This window comes from Osmerus eperlanus, chromosome 17, assembly GCF_963692335.1.
Source record: "Osmerus eperlanus chromosome 17, fOsmEpe2.1, whole genome shotgun sequence".
In the NCBI taxonomy this organism is placed as follows: Eukaryota; Metazoa; Chordata; class Actinopteri; order Osmeriformes; family Osmeridae; genus Osmerus; species Osmerus eperlanus.
The window spans coordinates 15,181,479-15,199,799 of NC_085034.1; the positions used below are offsets into that span (position 1 = coordinate 15,181,479).

Here is an 18,321-nt window from a genome sequence, read left to right on the forward strand (position 1 = left end):
ATTAGGTTCTTCAAACACCCCTGTTGTTTAGGATTAGTATAGCTGGTTTAAGTTGTCTGGGATAATTGCGGGTTCATGCGTTGGTTTAAAAGGGGGTATGTATCGTATCGATAGTAGAAACCTTGATCAGCAATGCTGCTATTGGTTGCTCACCATGGCCAAAAAGAGCACCACGTTTTTTTTCTGCAACAGAGCCAAAGATAAAGCGCTTGCTCGAAGGTTATTCCGAATTTGAAGATTTTATCAGAACGCTAGGGAGCACCTCAAAGTCTGCAAAATCCAGGAGAGAGGGCTGGCAAAAAGTAGCAGACAAATTAAATGTGTAGTAGTGAGCACACTAGATGTTTTATCACTTATTACAGTAGGCTAGGCCTAGACTATATGTTTTAGTATTTTCATATTTTGCATACAGTGCATCCGGAAAGTATTCACAGCGCTTCACTTCCCTTATTCCAAAATTGATTCAATTACTTTTTTCCCCTCATAATTCTACACACAATACCCCATAATGACAAAGTGAAAAAAGTTTGTTTCATATTTTTGATTAGCAAAAATTAAGAACGAAAACATAACATGTACATAAGTATTCACAGCCTTTACTCAATACTTTTGTTGAAGCACCTTTGGCAGCAATTACAACCTCCAGTCTTTTTGAGTGTGACACTACAAGCTTGGCACACCTATTTTTATCTTTATGGTCAGTTTCTCCCACTCTTCTTTGCAGTACCTCTCAAGCTCCATCAGGTTGGATGGGGGTGCTCAGCCATTTTCAGATCTTTCCAGACATGTTCTATCGGGTTCAAGTCTGTCTCTGGCTGGGCCACTCAAGGACATTCACAGAGTTGTCCTGAAGCCACTCCTTTGTTATCTTGGCTGTGTGCTTAGGGTCGTTGCCCAGTCTGAGGTCCAGAGGGCTCTGGAGCAGGTTTTCATCAAGGATGTCTCTGTACATTTTTGCATTCATCTTTCCCTCAATCCTGACTTTTCTCCCAGTTCCTGCCGCTGAAAAAAATCCCCACAGCATGATGCTGCCACCACCATGCTTCGTAGGAATGGTATTGGCCAGGTGTTGAGCGGTGCCTGGTTTCCTCCAGGCATGACGCTTGGCATTCAGGCAAAGAGTACAATCTTTGTTTCATCAGAGCAGGGAATTTTGTTTCTCATGGTCTGAGTCCTTCAGGTGCCTTTTGGCAAACTCCAGACGGGCTGTCATGTGCCTTTTACTGAGGAGTGGCTTCTCTCTGGCCACTACCATACAGGCCTGATTGGTGGAGTGCTGCAGAGATGGGTCTCCTTCTGGAAGGTTCTCTTCACAGAGCAAGGCTGGAGCTTTGTCAGAGTGACCATCGGGTTCTTGGTCACCTCCCTGACTAAGGCCCTTCTCCGCCGATCGCTCAGTTTGGCCGGGCGGCCAGCTTTAGGAAGAGTCCTGGTGGTTCCAAACTTCTTCAATTTACGAATGATGGAGGCCACTGTGCTCATTGGGACCTTTAATGCTGCAGAAATCTTTCTGGACCCTTCCCCAGATCTTGGCCTTGATACAATCCTGTCTTGGATGTCTACAGACAATTCCTTGGACTTCATGGCTTGGTTTGTGCTCTGACATGCACTGTCAACTGTGGGACCTTATATAGACTGATGTGTGCCTTTCCAAATCATGTCATCAACTGAATTTACCACAGGTGGACTCCAAGTTTTAGAAACTGTCACAATCCCCAGTGACTGAACCCAAACGCAGACCTGGACAGGTAGGTGGTGAAAAAGGCGATGTTTATTGGTGATACAAAAATGACTGAAGGGGTATTGCCAGACGTGAAGACAGGTGAGTACAGGTGATGGGAGGCAGATGGTGGTGCCGAACGTGCAGGTCGGTGGTTACTGGTGGCCAGGTGGGAGTGAAGGGAATTCCAGGGTGAAGAGACTGAAAAAAACAGAGGAACAGGAATCCGATCAGAAAAACAAGCAAAAGTTTAGAAAGGCAAACAGACTGACTAGTAATTATTAGGGGTGCAACAATTCAACAAGCCTTCGGTTCGTTTTTTGGGGTTTCGGTTTTGGCTCGGTTTTGTTTAGCAAATTAGGGGGAAGAAAAAAAGATTACCATTTCAGTGTTTTCTCTGTATTTTCTGTGTATTTTCTGTATATCCGGCTAAGTGGGAGGTCCCGAAGCACAGAAGGGGGGTGGATCCGGCGACTCAAAACGGGGGTGGGAGGAAACCGGAAAACCGAACACAAAAAAATACACTGCCTACATAGCTTCTCTGACAAAAAAAACCTGCTTGTACATCATGGCAATGTATATTTTAATTTCAGAACATGTGAAATGTAAAAAATAAAAAAAAACACGGCAACAATCGTTTTTACAAGCAGCAATTATCCATTGGATTAAATTAACCAAAAAACGCATTGGATGAGACAAACAGCTTTGACATTTTTTCCTCTGAGGGAAACGAGGCTAACAGCTAGCTTACTCAACCAGCACAAGCGCAAGTGTCACTTGAAGTGCCTCCCCCTCTGTCTTAACCTGAAAATTCTCCTCAAAACGCATCGAAAATGCAAACACAAGATTTTTGTGAAACTTCAATGGGGGATAAAGACTAACAAGACATATAACAACATTGAACATTACGCAAAAATATATATATATATTTTTCATTTAGGCAAATAATTTTCCATAGTGACAAAAGGTGCCTTATCCAATAAAAAAGGTTCCGGAATAGCCCTGGTTAGCATACTTTACACGTGCCTGGCTTCGTATGATTTGCCTCTCTCCAGCAGTGTTGCCAAGTCCTCAGTAAGGATAGTAGTGGTGCTGCGCGAGGCTATAGTGAGACTGAATGCCTGTGAGTGCTTTGGGACGGCGGAGGAACTCACGGCAGCACCCGCTGCTCGCTGAGGACAGTACTGCGATCCGTGCTTTCATGTCAGAGTCTCTAAAACACCAGCAAGTCTCCAACAACATAAAAGTCGCCAGGAGGGTTTGGAAAGATCGCCAGATATAGCGAGAAAGTCGGTAAGTTGGCAACACTGCTCTGCGGGTTTTCGGTTGTGTTTAAAAAAAAAAAAAATTAAAAAAAAGGTTTTCTCCTAGATCCGAAAAAACCCGCGGTTACATGTAAAACTGAACTGTGGGTAGTGTGTTGAACGGTTCGTTTTTTTCCGGTTCGGTTTTGCACCCCTAGTAATTATATAGGCTGACACGCTAGCACAACGTACAAGTACGTCTAACGATCCGGCAGGGACTGGATGTCAGGCCACAGCTTAAGTAGTGTAGTGATGATGATCAGGACCTGGGGCCTCATGTATAAACGTTGTGTATGCACAAAAAGCTTGCGTACGCTGGTTTTCACACACATTTTGTGATGTATAAAGATTTACTTGACGCGAGAATGCGTGGGCCGTCCGCAAAGTCGTGTCTGGCTCTGTAACGTGGCGAATTCTAACTGAAAAGTGACGAAACTCACCAAACATTACAAAATAAAGTTTCCACTACTACGTTTATGACGTTGACTATTCAAAAAACAAAAAAATAAAAGTTTCATCATTAATGTGGATGATCACATCAAAATGCCAAAACCCAAAACGGGAAATGCTATATAGCCTTCTGTTTAATCCGCCACCACTTAATAACTTCTGTTAAACTTGAGGGTGTCAAACGAACGACAAAATCACTCAGGAAATGCATGTCATGCTAACCCTATAGCTGCCATGCTGTTATGATGCGCCACCACTCGTTTCTTCATTTAAAGTTTTACATCGGACCATTTCTTCTTAATTACTGCCATGGTCCGGTTCTCTGAACCCACATCATTTATGGCCCTATAATAATAATGATTTTATTTGTAATGCACTTTACAGTAAATCTCAAAGTGCTACAGGTTAAAAACAAGAAAAGGCGCAAATAGTGACATTTTTACTCTCCGCCGACTTTCTTTTGTCGCTAATACCTGATGACAGGCTGACAAACGGGACACATTTTCTCGCCTCCACCTCTGTTGTCAGAACCTCGATCTCACAGTCACCGTATTTCTTCAGTGACTATTTCTTCCTCCGTCAGGAGGAAACCTATTGTTATTATTATTAATCTTCTTCTCCTTGCGCCACAATAACTCAATGTTATTGGTCACAAATGTCCTAATTTGGCACATTGATACTACAGGCCAGTGGGTACCCCCACACCAATAATGGGCCACATTGGACCATAGGGGGTGCCACAGACAACGCCCTAAAGTCCGATTTTCAAAGTGATGGCATTTCCACCCCATTGCTCCAATTCTTCTGAAACTTGCTGTATATGCCTCATTTCTCATGAGGAACCAAAAAGCCTCAAGGATCCATAAGGTCCGCCATGACAGATTTTCCTGTACAGCGACATTTACCGAAAATCTTCAAAATTTGTCTCCTCTTAAACAAAAGATCCAAATTACTTGAAATTTTGTCCAGATGTGTAGAATCGATGTCTTTCAAAATGTTACTTTAGACAAATGAATCAAATACAACATGGCTGAAAGGGGTGTATTTATGTAAATGGCCACATTGCCATAATATCTTTGTGTCAATAAATCAAAGGTAATTTTGACTGATGGTTTTTCAAACCTAATAGGCTTCAAGATGACATCACTCTGACGTACCATAAACAATTTCACCTTGGTATGTCAAAATATGATTGAATTAGAGCTGTTTCAACTTTTGCTGAATCTAACAACGCTTACCACAGGAGAAATGGCTTACCTTTTTACACAGTAACTGAACATGACAATATTCAACACTGAGAATAGCTCAATGGGCTGGGAAGGTGACCTGCAAAGTATAAGGTCATAGGTTTGAATACAGCCATAGTCTTTGAGCCTGTCTTAAATTTGAATATATGTTTAGTTAAACAGGATGACATAATTCTGAAGTGCAATGCGCAATTTTACCTTGATATGTCAAAAGATCATTGAATTACAGCTGTTTAAACTTTGGCCAAATCGAACAATGCATGCTACAGGAGAAACGGTTTATTTTTTTTAATACAGTAACTGACATGTGTGACGGTGGTCAAACAGGGGACTGACGAACACTTTTGACGAAGATTGCTTGGTTCTTTAATTCCTGTTCATGCACAAATATAAACAGTTGGCATACACAGCATCGTTGACAGGCAAACTTCTTCTGTCTCATTTCATACAACACATTAATCACATAGCCTACAAATAAAACGGTACATGAACAATGCACATATTTCACACATATAACACACTATTGGAGCAACATACCTGTTCATGCACAAATATAAACAGTTGGCATACACAGCATCTGCACAAGTAAATAAAATGACAAAATACATCAGGTTCAGTATGACAGCACGTTTAGCTAGCTAACAGAACGTGAGGAATGGGAAATTCCCAGCTAACCAGCTAGCTAATCAGTGTATAATGATGAACCTCGTGGTATACAAAAATACTTTCTGCACATTGACAAAACTGCTTTACAAACGACACAAACATACAAATCATAAATACATGTAATATGTTGAAGTTATCGACAATCATTACATTTATCGATCTGGAAGTTTATAAAGTATGAAGGTCATTTTTCACAGTGGACCTACCGTTGACAGGCAAACTTCTTCTGTCTAGTTACGGCAACAACACACACATATAAGCTGCATATCTGCAGTACGCCACAGCTCCAAAGGGGGCTCCAAAACACCAACATTATTAATAACTGTAGAATTATGGCGAAACTCATCATATGGTTATTTTGGCAATTAACCTTTTAATATTAGAAATGAAAATAAGAAAAAGGTATATTCTTCTGAATAACAGGTTGTTGATGCCAACATATACACAAACAGTAAAGCAGCATGTCTCCAATGAAACAAAATAAACGTTTCACCCATTGATCAACACACATTTCCCAATTCTCAAAAAGTCCCATACTCCAATTTATCTGATTAACAAAAATCCATAAATGTCACTGCCAAATGCTAAATTTGCAAGGCAGTACCTAAAATAAGTGATAATGCCAGAACATGCCAGAAACTTAAGCTCAAGCAATTAAAGCAAAAAGAACAATCAGTATACATGTAAGGGTTGTACTGACTAAAATATACGGTGACCGACATGTGCAAACACCTTGCAACTGAAGAAAACACATGCAAATAGACAAAACACAAGCAAATAAAGAAAACATCTTCATTAATTTGACAACACATGCACAGCATTCAGCAAACGCAAATGCAAATATAGAAACATGCTTTTCGATCCAGAGAGAGAGCAGATCAGAGGTTTATTTTGGAAACGGGACCAAAAGTGAAGGCGACAAAAAGGTTAGTATTCAGTTTTACACTCCTCTTTTATAGTATTTTAAAAGAGCGTTTCCAAAAAAACTGAATCTGCTCTCTCTCTGGATCGAAAAGCACAATGTTCCACTTAGCGCTCCCCCTGGAGGCCTGGAGCACTTCCGTTGTGTAATCTGGGTGCAGCATTATTTTTGTCAAATTTTTTGGGGGGTTTGTGTGCTTTCCTTTTTGTTGCGCGTTTCTAAATTTGCAGCGCATTTATGTATTTGGTTGTGTTGTGTGTATTTGCAGCGTGTTTCTATATTTTTAGCGCATTTGCTGAATGCTGCGCATGTGTTGTCAATTAATGAAGATGTTTTCTTAATTTGCTTGTGTTTTGTCTATTACCATATGTTTTCTTAAGTTGCAGGGCGTTTGCACGTCGGCCACCATAGACATAGCCTGTTGAGAACAATATTTAAAACAAATCAACAAGCATTATCTTAACAATGTACCAGGGCTGTCAGTTCCCAAATGGTAATTATTAGAATCAGGTGTGACGAATCAAGGTTACAGAGAACCTTTAGCAGTGGTTCTCAAGCCACGCCTCGGGCCTCCCCAGACATGCCATTTTCTGTGCTTGGGTGCGCTGCCTCTTTGGCAACTCTCCGAGTACCTTCTGACTTTTTCATTCTGTGATAGTTGAAATAAAAGAAAAACATTTTAACAAAACAAAATTAGGAAACTTGAAACTGAACATTGTTATGGCATTGGCAGCATCATCTAAGGATACAATTAGTGTATGTTGCTTTGCTAATATCTAAGCTATTAGATGAACTACAGTACAGTACCTCAGTCATGCCTATTAATGAGCTACTTAGCCAGTACAGTATTAGCTGATCTACTAGTCAGATAACTGCTGTTTACTTTGCCAAAATTATGCATGGACTGGGGGAGACTGCTCAGTCTAACTGGTCCACACAATTTGTTAAGGCGAGGACGAAAGCACACAACCCATCTTTCTCTGGCATGACTAACTGTAAACTAGCTAGCTAACTTTAGCAGATGTGGCTAGCTAATATTACTCTACTGCTGAGCTAAAGTTAGCTAACTGTAATCCAAATATTATAACTGCTTAACTCAATGTAATGTAAACGTATCAGTCAATAATAATCTTAGCTATTAATTATTAAAAGACAGCTAATTCGGTCTCCCAGCATGTGCAACCCGCCCTCTTCAGAGGATTCAGAACGTGACCAATAGAGGGCATAGAATTTGCCGCTTCGTTTTCAGTCAATCCTGAGACAAATAAGTTAATTTTTTTTACTAATTTTTAACTTGCTCATAGCAAATCTTAAGAAATATAGTGAGAATTATTATGAGACTTACTTCAGAAATGGATCTTACATTTTTCTTAAATATACGTAGCTAAACCTGAGGTTGTTTCTTAGGAGATACATTTCTGAAACATAAGAAAATAAATTCTATCTGAAATTGGTGCTAAGTAGAACTCATTTGTGTCTAGGAGGAGAACATCAGATAAAAAAGAACTTAACTTGACTTTTCCTTTCCTATGGGATGGTGTGTAGCAGAGAGGATAGAGAGACTGACTTGTAACCTTATTCTCATGAGTTCACATACCCATTCAGCCTATTGTTGTTGGCCAAACATTAAGTAGTTTTGCTCTCTTGTTGTCCAACTCTTGACCTTCTACAATGTACACTTTTATAATATTTTGCCATTTTTCGGAGGAACTCGCATTGCTGCTTGCAGCTATATTTATTATTGGGTGAGACAATTGGGTGAGACACCAGACACACATTTCAACCTTTGTTCTCTCACATATGTATTTATTATTATTTATTTTTGCCCCCCTAAGCCTCAGTCAATATTTGGACTACATAGACAACCTAGGTGTCAAAAGTTTCGTCTTGGTAGCGATTGAGTTGCTTGTATTTTAATTTACACTCTGTTGCACAGTTTCGGAGGTTACAACGTTTTTGTGGCAAAAAGTGTCTTCTGTCAACGAAGGGTACCAGTGCTAGCCTACGTCACTACGTCAGCACACGTTAGCAACGACGCATGGATACAACGTGATAGAGACGTTCTAGCACGCAAATTGGAGCTTGGATTATGAGTGAAAAATGCCAACCACCAAAATTACCAACCATTGGGTTTTGTTGAGAAAGCAATTTCGAGTGGAACTGCCATCTTGGATTTTTTATTTAGGTCGTGAAAGTCTTTGTAATTTGAGCGAGTGCGCGTCGCCCGTGAGACTGCCTAGGCGGCAGCCATGCAAGCGTCATAGTAGTTTAGTATTTTCGTAATTTTATAGTTCGGTCAATTCTACACCAAAAAACAGGAGGGCAATGTTATGACGATATGACTATTGTGAAGACAGCCAGGTGGTGAGATTTTAATGTAGGTTGCTGTAAAAACTTTGGTTTGCTACGTGAGAGCCCCGTCACGCCTGGGACACACTGGCTGCGAAGCGCCTGGACGCGCAGCGCCACGATCGGCTACGACTGAGCAAAAGCTGTTCACACCAGACACGCATTTCTCCGCGCCGGTCACCAAGCCTTTCAGCTACTCTGAGCTTTCCTTTACGCTGACACGGTACATAAACATGGCATTGGCTATATCCCAGCATTGATCCTTATCTACGTTGTCCTTGTAAAATTGTTGCTGACATACAACAACTCCCTGTGCTTTCAACTTCGAGAATTAATTTGATGCTGATTTTAGAAATCGACTTGGGGGTTCTCTCTCAGTAGGCTATGTCTGCCTGTGTGTTGTGTGCAACGCGTGACAACTCGTTTCTCTCAAACAAACAAAACAACTACGGGCATGCTAGCTCAACGGATCAATCCGTTTATTTTCATTCGTTTTCATCAGGGTAACCACATGTAAAGGACATTCGTTACCAACATTGTGTAATTATAAAGTCTACAACTTTACAAATGTTCACCGTAGTCTACAATTAATGGAGTAAAATCTTAACATGTTTTTTTTATTCAAATATATCAACTAATATGGTGTATTTCATCATCCTGCAGCCGATTTCGCAAGCGTCTCGCGAAAAAATTCGACCAGCTGCCAAAACGATCGCTGCAGATCGCAGGCGATCGCAGGCAATCGCGGCGCTTCGCAGCCAGTGTGGTCGGACCCATTTGATAACATGGGCGCAGAAAGAAAAAAGGAGGCGCTTCCAGGCGCGTCGCAGCAGATCGCAGCCGATCGCAGGCAGTGTGTCCCAGGCGTCAGCCTCCGTTGACGATTGCATCAGCTGTTGTCGATCTCTGAGTATTTTCTTAATTTCGTACCAGGGTCAATTCTACATCAAAAATCAGAAGGAGGGCAGTGTTTTAAAGATATGGCGATTGCGAAGATAGCCAGCGGGTTAGCATATTTTTGTGATTTGTGTAAAACTTGGAATTTGAGTGACACCGCGGCTTGTTTTGACATTAGCCTCAGTCAGACTTGGCTCGCCCACTGGCAGTGTGTCGTACTGTCTTCAAAGCCACAGCTAAACTTTATGTCAAAAGAAACATTCTCATTTCCGGTGCTTTCAAACAATCAGTGAAATGTGGAGCAACAGCAGCTAGCTTGCCTCTAGCAAACTTATTTGAATTAGCCATTTCCCCCTACATTAATGTCAAACTTATTTACGTTTTGGGGGGCATATTTTCAGTTAGCAGACGGTACTGTTTGAATCGCAATTCCACACTGCCAGTGACAACGTTGTTACAGTAGCTTGTTTCAAAGGGGGTTCGCAGCTGTTTCAAAGGGTGTTCTTAATGAAATATGCAATATGCAATATGAGTAGGCTAAATGCTTGAAAATATCACTAGAAGGGAAAAACTTAGAGGACGGACCCACCTGCAACCGACGCAAGCAAGCACACCCTACAATTTCCCCAGAAATTGTACCCTCTCTAGTTGGGTGTGCTTGCCTTCGGCAAGGGCACAACCTTTGTTCTCTCACATATATATTATTTATTATTGTGTATTTTCGCCCCCCTAAGGATCAGTCAATATTTGGACTACATAGACAACGGCGGTGTCAAAAGGTTCTTCTTGGTCTCAATTGCATTGGTTGTATTTTTATTTACGTTCCCTTGCATGGTTTAAGTAGAAATTGCGTTTTTGTGGTGAAAAGTGAAGCTAACGGTGGCTAATTTGCTAGCCACAGTCACTGACGTTACTAACGTCACGAAAACACGCGTGACTACCTGTAGCAGAACATTCGTTTTGCATCTGTTAACTTGGGGGATAGCTAGGCTAACTATAGCTTTACTGCAAGGCAGCTGCAGAAACGCCACAAGCAAAGAGGCCAGGGTGATAACTATTTACTCATTTTACGTTGTGATGTGAAACACAATTGTGAAATGTAATGTACAATATTAGCTGATATTATTAAGGAAGTAGGCCCACATCTACTTTCGGAAACGGTAGTCTACTATTTCGCTGAAGCATTAGCATCATGACATTAGCCTCTGTTGCCCGGGCAACACATACTACAGCGGTCTATGATGCATCTGTTTTCAATCGTTAAAATAAACATTCCTCACAAATACGTTTTCGTTGTAGGATTTATTATGACATTACATTACAAGTAAACAATTTGTTGGTGAAATTATCATTACCTGTGGTTTCAAACCAGTGTTGCTCACTGCAACGCTGTAGCCTACGCGAGACACACTACATTTACATTTAGTCATTTAGCAGAAGCTCTTATCCAGAGCGACTTACAGTAAGTACAGGGACATTCCCCCCGAGGCAAGTAGGGTGAAGTGCCTTGCCCGAGGACACAACGTCAGTTGGCATGACCGGGAATTGAACTGGCAACCTTCGGATTACTAGCCCGATTCCCTCACCGCTCAGCCACCTGACTCCCATACAAAAACATCTACACAGCTGTTTAGGAAGTCAAACGGCGACAGAACATGTTCGGCACTCCCCTTACTTAAATCAAAAGTCTTTCAATAGGTGAAACTATCTGACTACTAACCTGAACTTCATTGCCACAGCCTAAACTTTGTCAATCTGTTCATGAAAATAATTAATTTCAGCTGAAACCGTACAACGGAACGTTGAAACGAATTCACCAACGCAATCGCTACCAAGACGAACACAGCAGTAGTCTAGTACTGTACTGTAGTAGTACAATTTACCGGGGCAGCTTCTCCACACGGCTATATCGCATTTTGCGTTGTTACTGACAATGATAGCTACCAAAGTGAAGCGCTGTGAATACTTTCCTGGATGCACTGTATTAATATTTATTTGTTGCAAACTGTGCACCCAAGCAAATTCACATGGTCTGCTGCAGTCCTTGGGTCCCAAACAAGCACCTGCCATATTTCAACTTCATACAATGCCTTTTCTAATAATCTAGCCACAGACACAGACAGGCTGACAAACACACAGATTCCTGGAATTATACTGCAGACAGATGTGGTTTGTTGTTTGTTGTTTTTGTAATGCAATGTTCTTTCCATAGACACTGTTTGAATGCCGTTGGTTGGAGGAACATCCAGTTCCCCCTTAGAAGCTTCTCACCTTTCTCAATTTCTACAACACATTCTGGCTTGGGCCATTTTGGTAAGTTTTGTGTGTGTTCTATATTACTAATTATCTTAGTTAGCTGAAATTAAAGGATTTAAATAAAATTAAACACCCCAAGCAGCAAATATAATTCAGTAGTAGATGGGTATCTATGTATAGAAGTATTGACATTTGTGAAATAGTTCAATTTAAAAGCCAATTCATAAAAGTAAGGGTTAGTCACCCTCAGCCCTGGGTAAATATCTATATTGAATGTTAACCGGACAAGCAAAATATAAAGGAAAGTGGGTTTCAGACCGGTAGCACATCGCTTCAGTTTTGTTTTAGTACAGTTATGGTGCTACCGTAAAATAACCAGGTAAAATGGGTAGTTTACTAATGTTTGGAAATATCATTTAAGATTTTGCTAATATGATTTAGTATCGAAAAATTAAAGGCTGTAATTAAGCTTGTCAACTTGTATCCTGTTGTGTATGAAAACAAATAACACTGAATTAATTATCAAACAATGTCAAAATGTATTAATTTTACACTTGCTAGCAATCAAGACTATCCAGGTCAAAGAGACATGATAAAATTGAGTCATTATAGGGCTATGTGTTGGGAAAGCTCCAATGAGTGCAAGAGATTACTTGCATAATTCATGCAAGGGTCTGATTTATTCAGATTTCACTTGATTTCTGTGTGATTACCTAGTACCAGTTTGTTACACAGTGATTTAAATGACAAATCATTCAAGTCTGTTTGTTTTTTTTTAATTTTGGAATCCAGATCACGCACAACTCCTTAATATTTATTTGGTATCTGTTATGGTATTCATGACAAATAAAATACATAAATAAGCCAATTATAGTTTGTGAGGACCACATCAATTACTCAACAACCAGTCATGTGAAATGTAATGTATTCAAACCTAGGATGTTTTTCTCTCCATATTGTTCGTGTTTTGTGTAGAAATGGCTTACTTAGCACCTGCACTTTGTGCTGCCCTTCATTTTGAGAGATAAAAAAAAGCCTTAGAATTTTATCTGCAGAAATTGTAAATGTGACATTTTTACAAATACTAAAGCAACTAATTTAATATAATTGCTCCACAGTATTTCAGGGACGAGGTTATGCAGTCACATGCCCAAAAGGAGGGGAGAAGAAAGGGGGTCGGACATCAAGTTCAAGATCTCCCTTCAAACAGACTGAGTCTATGACTTCTAGACGCTCTAACCGTACCAGCAAAGCCCAGGAACAAGCTCCACTGCAAGATGCTGCATCCTCACAGTCACAGTCCTCGGACTCAGACTTGTCTGCAAACATGTCACCCACACTTGGCAAAGCCCCCCTAGCAACTAGAAAGGGCAAACGGCCAGCTTGCCGAAAGTCAGAAGGTAAAAAGACAGGCCATGGGAGAAGGAAAGCCACTCCTAGACTCCTTAGCAGGCTTACAGCAAGTGAAGAGGATGATGGAGTCGACAAGGAGATTGAAAAGAATAAGAAAGGTAAAGAGGAAAACAATGTGGAATCTGGAAACTCAGATGCTGAATCTACTCCATTGCAGTGGAATCAGAATTCTAGCCTTGTCAATGAAGAACTATGTCCTAAATCGTCGTTAAGCAATTTCATACTAGATCAGGGCGAAGTTAGGAGCCAGGTAGACAAAGACAGTTCTCCAGACGAACAACTGTTAGTGAAGGAGACGGAGAGTGGAGAAGGGGTTCCTTCTTCACCAACTGAAGCATCTCTGGATTGCCATGGTGTGTCATCTGATGGGAATCAGGCTGAAGATCACAAAAACACTTTTTTTTCTGGACAAATTGAAGACTTGTCACTTCATTCCAGCTCTGTGTTGCCATTGGAAAGTCCAAAGTTTCTACAGTCTGGCAAACATTTGGAAGAAATACAAGATGAGAACGCTTATCCCGTAAGGGTTGTTGCAGATTCAGTCGAGAAGAACTTTAAAAAGGACATTTCAATAGCGGTGAATGCTGAGATGGTTCTCAGCACTATAAGAGAACAGGGACCTTCTGATGAGTCTCAATTCTCTGACTCTCTGGTTGGTACCAAGCCCCTGAAAGCTCAAGACACCTCAGAAAATAAAGCTTTTGAAAATTTAAGTATTCACAGTTCGCCAGACTGGACAAATGAGATCTCTAAGACCACAACCAAAGTGGACAATCAATCAAAGGATGACACTGATGGTGTACCAATGGACTGTGATACACCTAGCAGTGAGCACAACAATGACCTGACCATTAATCCACAAATAGAAAGCAGTATAATTAATGCAGAGCTCCTGGCACCCACCAGTCTGAGCTTGCTGGATGGTAATGGGAGTCAGCAGGAACAAGAAAGCTCAAGTGGAATGGAGAGCCAGGACAAAAGGAATGGTAGACAGCGCCAATCTCGTTTCCACTCTGCCACCACTACCTGGTCTCCAAAGAAAGACTCCAGACAAGACTCATCCCGAGGTTCAAGTTCTGGCTCCCGAGAACACACAAGGGAAAGAGATGGCAGCCCGCCTTCAAGTCACTCCACTCATATCCGCAGCTGGGATAGGGGAGGGAACAATAAGAAGGACTCATCCAAAAAAGAATGCAATCATGAGGAAAAGAGCAGAAGGCGGTGTAGATCTAAAAGCCTCTCCAGAACCAGATCTCGTTCTAACTCAAGATCCAGGTCTAGGACAAGACTGTACAAACGTGGAACATCCCCTGAAAAGCCCACTTCAGGGGCTCAGTTGCCAAGTTGGAAGACAGACCGCTGGGGTGGGGAACGTTGGACAGATCACAGGAGTGGTGGTGGAGACAAGCGCCGCTTCAAAAACGGAGACCCATCGCCAGATCAGGGCTGTTTAACCAATCTAGATTGGGTTCAGGAAAAGACCACGGGTGATGCTGGTGCCAGGAGCCATGAGACCTTGTCAGTGGATGAAAACAATCGCTGGGATGATCAAGTAAGCAGTGGGTTGTCTGACTCATGGTACCGGATGTGCAACGAGCCGGAGGAGCAAGGAGAAAATCGCTGGCAGTCAAGAAACAGTTTCTCAGGGACAGCAAAAAATTCAGGGAGTGACGCATACAGCCGATTCAATGAGAACCGAGATAGTCGTAGGAAAGAAGCCGATCTTGGTGAGTTGCCTCTTGACCGATCAGGTTGGTCATCAGCTTCCAGTTGGGCAGTAAGGAGAACACTTCCAGCAGATGTGCAGAGCTATTACTCCAGGAGGGAGCGAGGTGCTGGGGGAGGAGGAGGCTGGATCAGACGAGAGGAAGACCAGCCCACAACAGGTGAGAAGACGCCTTCTTTAGTTAGAACATCTTTTTTAATGCTTGAATGATTAAGACTTAGAGTATACCTATATATTTTGAATTGGCAACTTCTGATCTTCTTCAAATTCAACTGCATTTAAGTTGTTTTGATTTTGATTTCTTAACTTTTATATGGACCTGTAGAATGCTGCAATTTCCCTTTGGGATTAATAAAGTACCTGCCTACCTACCTAAAGACACTTGGTATCACGTGCAACGGTGGACCAAGCTTTCGAGGAATGCCAATGTTGAAGTTGAGTTCTGTTTTAATTTGTGGTTTAGGGAGACATATTTAAACATTTTCATTTGACAGATTTGTCTTGATTGGTATTAGGCCTAGTAGAAGGTTTGGTCTCCCATAGCACGTGTTAAGTGTACATGTACTTTATTAATCCCAAGGGGAAATTGCAGCGGTAAAGCAGTCCAGACAAAAAGACATCTAAATAATGTATTAAAACACACTATAGAAATGAACAGGTTACCGATACAATGTACACAGTGCTGTACATAGGGGTAAATCCCATGTACAAAACAAACCGGTGACACATTTGTACATACATTGGGAATGCTCAAAACAAAACAATTAACGCAGGTGATACATACAATAACACTATACCGGAAGAAATAACAAATGCAATACCTATGCTTAAGGATGTTAATCATTAATTGATTCATTGCTGTTAAAGCCACAAGAAACTTGGTTTTAAATGGAGAAAAATGTATATATGATATCAAAGTTTAGTGTCTTATTTAGCATCAAGAATCTGAATGAGTGGAAATAAACATTCAGAATTATTCAAAAACCTAATTGAACCCGTTAATGAGTAGCGTCACAAATATGTGATCGTTCGAATGTGGGTCCCACAGCGTAACATCACAAGTGTGTGATTCAAACATTCCAAAAACGCTTTAGTATGGTTTCAAAATGTACTAATTAGAAGGATAGCAAGTAACACTAGCATGGTAGTAACATTGCTATGAGTTTAATGCTAGGTAACTTAGCCCGGCAGCTATCTAAGCTAGCTAGCTACTATTTCTAAAAAAATAACTTGCACTGTGGGCATCGGCGGAAATATTTGGAACTCACGAATCTAAAGGTTAAAACCAGAATTATTTCTGTTCAGACCATTTTTCAAGACTGGGTAGGCGTGGCTGATCACTTTCATTGACATCTCGACAGCTCTGCTTATGTCAAACAATCTTTCATAGCAACAGTCACGCACAGCAATGGCACATTAAAATCTGCTTAGTCCAGCACTACAATATTATGTTTGAGCTGTCTGATTCAGAAGACGAAGCCCTGCCATCTGAAAATAATTCCATTCAAATGGTCACTGAATGGTGAGCTACAAAATGCTTTGCTGTCTATTTTACTCAGGAGTAAAGGAGTAAAATAGATAGTTAGCACAACGTTAAATATGCAACGTTAGATGCCACTCTCAAAGCTAGCACTATAATTACAATGCTAAATGATGGCTCTGTAGAGTTAGCTAGTGCCATATTGTTATTTATAAATATCTTTGAGTTTGAGTTAGGGCTGCAACAACAAATCGATTAAAATTGATAAAAATCGATTATTAAGAGTTGGCAACGAATTTCATTATCGATTCGTTGTGTCGCGCGACTATTACTCCACTCAATAAGTCGTGGAGATGTTTGAGTATATAAAAAAAAAGTTGAGTTGAGCGCAGAGCGGAGGTAGAGGCGAGACCATCGGAGAGATGTTGTTGAGTAACGTTGTTCTGAAACACATGGCGGAGGCAGAGAAATCAGTACGACCTAAGTCATCCAAGGTGTGGGAGCATTTCATACTAAATAAATCGAAAAAGTGTGGCAATTGACCGAGGTGAAGTTGGTTTCGTATTCTACATTTGTCTCACATTCGGAGTAGCGTCGCGTTAGGGACCGGGTGAAAACTACCCATACAATTTTGAAAGATTTGACTTTTATAATATTTTTATGAATATAAAACCTCAAACGGACACCAGATTATTCTATTAATGTCTGGCCTACTTCCACACCCTTTCCTTTTCAATTAAGTTTCAAACAAAATGATAAGAAATCGCTAATCTCTGAAAAATGCATGAAATCTTCACTATTCTTAACAACTTTCAGAATTGTACTGAAACATTTCAAATATAGATTATTCTAATAAAGTCTGGCCTACTTCCACAACCTTTCAATTTTCAATAGTTTTTAACAAAATTCAAATAAACCTCATCTCTAAAAATAGCATTAAATCCATGCTAATCTTAATATAGGGGGGATTTTTTTATGATTGGTTTGAAGAATTTGTTTCGGCATGAATACCCTAGCATCACCCTGCCCAAATCAAAGATAAAACCGTATACAATGTTAAGGAACATTAAAAGTCAAAGAGAATAAATAAGTCTTCAGAGCAGACCTAAAAATGCTCGTTCACCACATTTTCATAGTTTGGATCTAGGCATAGAGAGTAAATCAAAATCAGAAAATCTCAGATTTTTTATGGAATATACAACTGGAGTAGGTCTGACAAATATTTAGGGGCCAAATGATTTAGTCAGCACTTGAAATTAACAGTTTTACTTGGTGGCACTGGTGCTCCAAAGTTAAGAGCACCATCAAATATTTTGGAGCACCCAATGAATGTTAATGAGCACCACAACTACAATTTTAAAGTTATAGATTTACAGGGCTCTCAAGTTTTATAAAAATTTTGTCTTGAGATTACCATACCTTTCAACGTTTTGGCTACAAAAATTCTGGGAGACGGGATGGGGGAAATACAAGGTGTTGCATGAGAAATGGTTGAAATGCTTGAGTCTCACGGCAAATGCGTCATGTGACAACTGAGCACAGGTACAAAGAGTGACTGACAGCTAATATTAACCAATATGAAATCTGTATTAAAGTTTAGAATGTAAAGGTGAAGTTTAATTGGTTAGACATTGGATAGAATGGTGGACCGGTCACTGTATCAGCTCACAGCAGGCACATAGTGAGTGTTTTGTAAAGAAATAAAAACCGGTCGCACCATGATGATTATTTGCACTCGCACAAATCTCAAATATTATTTTAGGTCTCACAGACACAATTTCTGGAGCATATATGGTAGACCAAAATGGTAGAAATTTCAAGCCCTGTTTAGTGCTTTGTTAGACATACAGTAAACAGGTAGCCAATGCAAATAAGTTAGGATATTTGCGAC

General features: G+C 40.6%; 1 protein-coding gene across 2 annotated transcripts in view; it reads left to right on the top strand.

Moving 5' to 3' along the window:
• The window catches only part of scaf11 (SR-related CTD-associated factor 11), a 67,538-nt gene that overhangs the window by 15,475 nt on the left and 33,742 nt on the right, over positions 1-18,321 (top strand). For both annotated transcript variants that reach the window (XM_062482689.1, XM_062482688.1), the window contains exons 10-11: positions 11,768-11,868; positions 12,930-15,110. In XM_062482689.1, coding sequence (XP_062338673.1) covers positions 11,768-11,868; positions 12,930-15,110 — 2,282 coding nt within the window. The remainder of the gene's footprint in view (positions 1-11,767; positions 11,869-12,929; positions 15,111-18,321) is intronic.